Source organism: Oncorhynchus clarkii, unplaced genomic scaffold, assembly GCF_045791955.1.
Source record: "Oncorhynchus clarkii lewisi isolate Uvic-CL-2024 unplaced genomic scaffold, UVic_Ocla_1.0 unplaced_contig_12313_pilon_pilon, whole genome shotgun sequence".
Taxonomy (NCBI): domain Eukaryota; kingdom Metazoa; phylum Chordata; class Actinopteri; order Salmoniformes; family Salmonidae; genus Oncorhynchus; species Oncorhynchus clarkii.
The window spans coordinates 219,044-225,043 of NW_027257970.1; the positions used below are offsets into that span (position 1 = coordinate 219,044).

General features: G+C 45.1%; 1 protein-coding gene across 3 annotated transcripts in view; it reads left to right on the top strand.

Annotated features, from left to right (window-relative positions):
• Nucleotides 1-4,139, top strand: part of LOC139394325 (proto-oncogene vav-like) — an 84,794-nt gene extending 80,655 nt beyond the window's left edge. For 2 of the 3 annotated variants that reach the window (XM_071142366.1, XM_071142368.1), the window contains exons 23-25: nucleotides 265-388; nucleotides 733-884; nucleotides 2,209-4,139. In XM_071142366.1, the coding sequence (XP_070998467.1) occupies nucleotides 265-388; nucleotides 733-884; nucleotides 2,209-2,262 (330 nt within the window). In that variant the 3' untranslated portion in view covers nucleotides 2,263-4,139. Of the gene's footprint in view, nucleotides 1-264; nucleotides 470-732; nucleotides 885-2,208 lie in introns of all 3 variants that reach the window. The other variant, XM_071142365.1, reaches the window with a different exon arrangement.
• The last annotated feature ends 1,861 nt before the right edge of the window (nucleotides 4,140-6,000 follow it).

A 6,000-nucleotide genomic window follows, 5' to 3' on the forward strand; every position in this document is an offset into this window, starting at 1 on the left:
CCTCTCTCTCCCCTCCCCATCTCCCCCCTCTCTCTCTCTCTCCCCTCCCCCTCTCTCTCCCCTCCCCCATCTACCCTATCTCTCTCTCCCCTCCCCATCTCCCCCTCTCTCTCTCCCCTTCCCCTATCTCTCTCCCCTCCCACATCTCCCCCTCTCTCTCTCTCCCCTTCCCCTATCTCTCTCTCCCCTCCCCCATCTCCCCCTCTCTCTCTCTCCCCTTCCCCTACCTCTCTCCCCCTCTCTCTCCCCTCATCTCTCTGTTAGGAGATGGTTCAGTTCTACCAGCAACATTCATTGAAGGAGTATTTTAAGGATGTGGACACCACCCTCCAGACCCCCTTCAATCAGCCTGAACAGAGTGATACACCCTTCAACACACCCTCCCCAGGTACACACACACAGAACACCCTCCAGACCCCCTTCAATCAGCCTGAACAGAGTGATACACCCTTCAACACACCCTCCCCAGGTACACACACACACACCACCCTCCAGACCCCCTTCAACCAGCCTGAACAGAGTGATACACCCTTCAACACACCCTCCCCAGGTACACACACACACACACACACACACACACACACACACACACACACACACACACACAAACACTCAAGACTTCCTACAAACCTCAACTTATTTCCTTCCATAACCTCAAATATAAGTACTCTCAAATACTGTCTGTTTCAACACACACACACCCACGCTCACCTCTCTCCCTCTCTCCTCTAGGTGGCAGTATGCGTTCGTTTGGCACAGCTCGGGCCAGGTATGACTTCTCAGCCAGAGACCGTACAGAGCTGTCTCTGAGAGAAGGAGACACAGTCAAGGTCCTGTCTAAGAAAGCTCACAATGGATGGTGGAAAGGAGAGGTCTATGGACGGGTGAGGACCAACACACAGTACACACACACACACACACACACACACACACACACACACACACACACACACACACACACACACACAGTACACACACACACAGTACACACACAGTACACACACAGTACACACACACACAGTACACACACACACACACACACACACACCGTCCCACACACAGTACACACACACACACACACACACACACACACACACACACACACCGTCCCACACACAGTACACACACACACACACACACACACACACACACACACAGTACACACACACACACACACACACACACACACACACACACAGTACACACAGTACACACACACACACACACACACACACAGTACACACACACACACACACAGTACACACACACACAGTACACACAGTACACACAGTACACACACACACACACACACACACACACACACACACACACACACACACACACACACACACACACACAGTACACACAGTACACACACACACACACACACACACACACACAGTACACACACACACACACACAGTACACACACACACACACAGTACACACAGTACACACACACACACACACACACAGTACACACACACACACACACACACACACACACAGTACACACACACACACACACACACAGTACACACACACACACACACACACACACAGTACACACACACACACACAGTACACACACACACACACACACACACAGTACACACACACACAGTACACACACACAGTACACACACACACACACACACACAGTACACACACACACAGTACACACACACACACACACACACACACAGTACACACACACACACACACAGTACACACACACACACACACACACACACAGTACACACACATTCACATGCAGCACATGCAGTAGGATCCTCACACATACACCTGTCAACATGTACGGTCAACAGTTTGGACACACCTCCTCATTCCAGGGTTCTAGAACACCTCCTCATTCCAGGGTTCTAGAACACCTCCTCATTCAAGGGCTTTTCTTTATTTCTACATTGTAGAATAATAGTGAAGACATCAAAACTATGAAATAACACAAAAGTGTTAAACAAATCAAAATATATTTTAGATTCTTCAAAGTAGCCAGCCTGTGCCTTGATGACAGCTTTGCACACTCTTAGCATTCTCTCAACCAGCTTCACCTGGAATGCTTTTCCAACACACAAATTGTTGAACACTCCTCTCTCTGTCTGTAGGTTGGTCTGTTCCCAGCTAACTCTCGTCTCTCTGTCTGTAGGTTGGTCTGTTCCCAGCTAACTCCCGTCTCTCTGTCTGTAGGTCGGTCTGTTCCCAGCTAACTATGTAGAAGAGGATTACTCTGACTACTGCTGATGTCGCCTCACACCTTCACCTGTGTGACTACTGCTGATGTCGCCTCACTGTCACACCTTCACCTGTGTGTGAAAGAGACAGTGTGTCCCAATTCAATCCCTACCCCTTCCCTTGGCCCTAACCAGTGCAGTCAAAAATGTGATTTTACTGTTTAGTTTTTTTCAACAATATCTTCACACTATGAGGTTGAAATAACACTCTGAAATTGTATAAAATTACGATAATGTCATTTTGAAAACAATGCTTGGAATTTCAGCCTGTTCAGGTGGGATGGAGTTTTTGACCCACAGCATGACATCACAATCTGATCTGATTTTTCTGACCAATGACCAGTCATCTTTTATTTGCATATGTCTCCACCTACTTTGAAGGGGTAAGCTGGGTAGGCTCTAGTTGCCAGGGATGGGCAACTCCAGTCACACTGTTTCCCTAGCAAACACAGCTGATTAAACTGACTGTAATTTTGAACTGAAGAACATGATCATTGCATTACTGGAGTCAGATGTCTTAGCTGGGGCTGAAGTGTGACACCAATCAGGGCCCCGAGGACTGGAGCTGCCCATCCCTGCTCTAGAGTCTAGACAATCCTATCCGCCAATCAGAGCTGTGCATGTAAATATATTTAAATTTCTATCAACACACCGACACGATCAGACAGAGCATTCCAATGGCTGAAGGAGGCTCGGGGAAATAAATTATAAAACATTTATTTGAAGTTATTTTCATGAAGTAAACACAGTGATTCATTAGACATCCAGTGATGATTTAAAATAAAAATGAAATAGACTGCGTGGAGGCGTTAAATGTTTGATCTGCAAGATAGAGGCAATATGGTGGAAGATTTACCACCACCATAGAGAATGATAGAAGCAATATGGTGGAAGATTTACCACCACCATAGAGAATGATAGAAGCAATATGGTGGAAGATTTACCACCACCATAGAGAATGATAGAGGCAATATGGTGGAAGATTTACCACCACCATAGAGAATGATAGAGGCAATATGGTGGATGATTTACCACCACCATAGAGAATGATAGAGGCAATATGGTGGAAGATTTACCACCACCATAGAGAATGATAGAAGCAATATGGTGGAAGATTTACCACCACCATAGAGAATGATAGAAGCAATATGGTGGAAGATTTACCACCACCATAGAGAATGATAGAGGCAATATGGTGGAAGATTTACCACCACCATAGAGAATGATAGAGGCAATATGGTGGATGATTTACCACCACCATAGAGAATGATAGAGGCAATATGGTGGAAGATTTACCACCACCATAGAGAATGATAGAGGCAATATGGTGGAAGATTTACCACCACCATAGAGAATGATAGAGGCAATATGGTGGAAGATTTACCACCACCATAGAGAATGATAGAGGCAATATGGTGGAAGATTTACCACCACCATAGAGAATGATAGAGGCCTCTAGTGGCCAAAAGGTTGTATTAGCACGGGGCAGCACCATTGAGGGCTTCCACCATTTCAATGTAGTCAACTGGCTGGGAATTCCAACTTCATTGGCTGATTCCTACTGGTGACCTTGTTGGGAGTCATGTGCAGCCCGGGTCATCAGGAGGTATCAGCCAATCGTGAAGAAGGAAATGGGACTGCTTCAAAATGGCCTCAATGGCACTGCCCATGATGTCACAGACGCCGTAGTGGGACGGATACAATGATATGGCCTCTTTCCATCTCTATGACCCCCCCCCCCCCCCCCCCCCCCCCCCCCCCCCCCCACTACACACGGATACAGCCCCGTCAGACATGTTAACGTGGAGGGACCCCCTGGCTTCCTCCTGTGTGTAGAACTCAATGCACTGATTCAATGTTTCTGCTGTGAATAAAACCTCGGACGTACCACGTGGTCTGTCTCTGTCATGTTAACATGAACTATGTACAATGAGCGAATGCCTTTTTAAAAGCAACACGTCCCTTTGAAAACAGATACGAGTCAGTTATTATAGTGTCTAGATGGACTACAACGTGTACATAGGATCATTTTGGTCATAAAGTCGGGCTTGTCTAAGACGGAGTGTCACAATTGGTAAATGAAGGTTGTGTTTTGATTGGACAATGACCCGTTTGCCCACTAACGTGGGGTAAACCGCTGCGGTGACAGCTCTCTATCCAATAGCATAGATCGGTCTGCTGGGCAGGTCTACTTTGTGTACTTAAGACAACACGTCGCAATTTTCGTTACGAAATACTGCACTAAACACCTCCATGTAAAATTGCACAACTAAAACATCCTCAGAAAAGAATAACAAAATAAAGATTTTTTTTTAGTTGTCTTCAATTAATTCTGAGGAATTGAAATAGGCTTCCGTGTGTACAGTATCTCATGGGGGACAAACCTCAATAAAACCAAACGCGGAATCGGTCAGGAAACACCTCCAAGACTGAATCTCGTTTTTCAAACGAGCAACAGGGGGAAAAAAAGACACGTGCCATTCGGCGTGTTCAATATTTAAACTCTGAAATGAGGTTGCCACGAGCAGCACCGCAGCGGAGACGAGCGAGATGGAGAGAGTCTTCTCTCTCAGACAATCACACAGAGCAACGGTCTCCACGGTTACAACGCCGCAGCAAAACAGCAGAGAAGTTGAGCCTCGCGCTTCAACGCTCTTAGCTGATGCGGAAATGGACCCACTATGCCGTTTACTCTGTGAATCTTCGCCACATCGATGAGACTACCTTTAACATCGTTGCAGTTAATATTGACTAATATTCAGAGGTTCTGTCCCAAATGGCACAGAACAGAGTCTGGTCTATAGTAGTATACTATATAGGGAACCTCTTACCTAGACAGAACAGAGTCTGGTCTATAGTAGTGCACTATATAGGGAACCTCTTACCTAGACAGAACAGTCTGGTCTATAGTAGTGCACTATATAGAGAACCTCTTACCTAGACAGAACAGTCTGGTCTATAGTAGTATACTATATAGAGAACCTCTTACCTAGACAGAACAGAGTCTGGTCTATAGTAGTATACTATATAGAGAACCTCTTACCTAGACAGAACAGAGTCTGGTCTATAGTAGTATACTATATAGAGAACCTCTTACCTAGACAGAACAGAGTCTGGTCTATAGTAGTATACTATATAGGGAACCTCTTACCTAGACAGAACAGAGTCTGGTCTATAGTAGTATACTATATAGAGAACCTCTTACCTAGACAGAACAGAGTCTGGTCTATAGTAGTGCACTATATAGAGAACCTCTTACCTAGACAGAACAGAGTCTGGTCTATAGTAGTGCACTATATAGGGAACCTCTTACCTAGACAGAACAGAGTCTGGTCTATAGTAGTATACTATATAGAGAACCTCTTACCTAGACAGAACAGAGTCTGGTCTATAGTAGTGCACTATATAGAGAACCTCTTACCTAGACAGAACAGAGTCTGGTCTATAGTAGTGCACTATATAGGGAACCTCTTACCTAAACAGAACAGAGTCTGGTCTATAGTAGTATACTATATAGAGAACCTCTTACCTAAACAGAACAGAGTCTGGTCTATAGTAGTATACTATATAGAGAACCTCTTACCTAGACAGAACAGAGTCTGGTCTATAGTAGTATACTATATAGAGAACCTCTTACCTAAACAGAACAGAGTCTGGTCTATAGTAGTATACTATATAGAGAATCTCTTACCTAGACAGAACAGAGTCTGGTCTATAGTAGTATACTATATAGAGAACCTCTTACCTA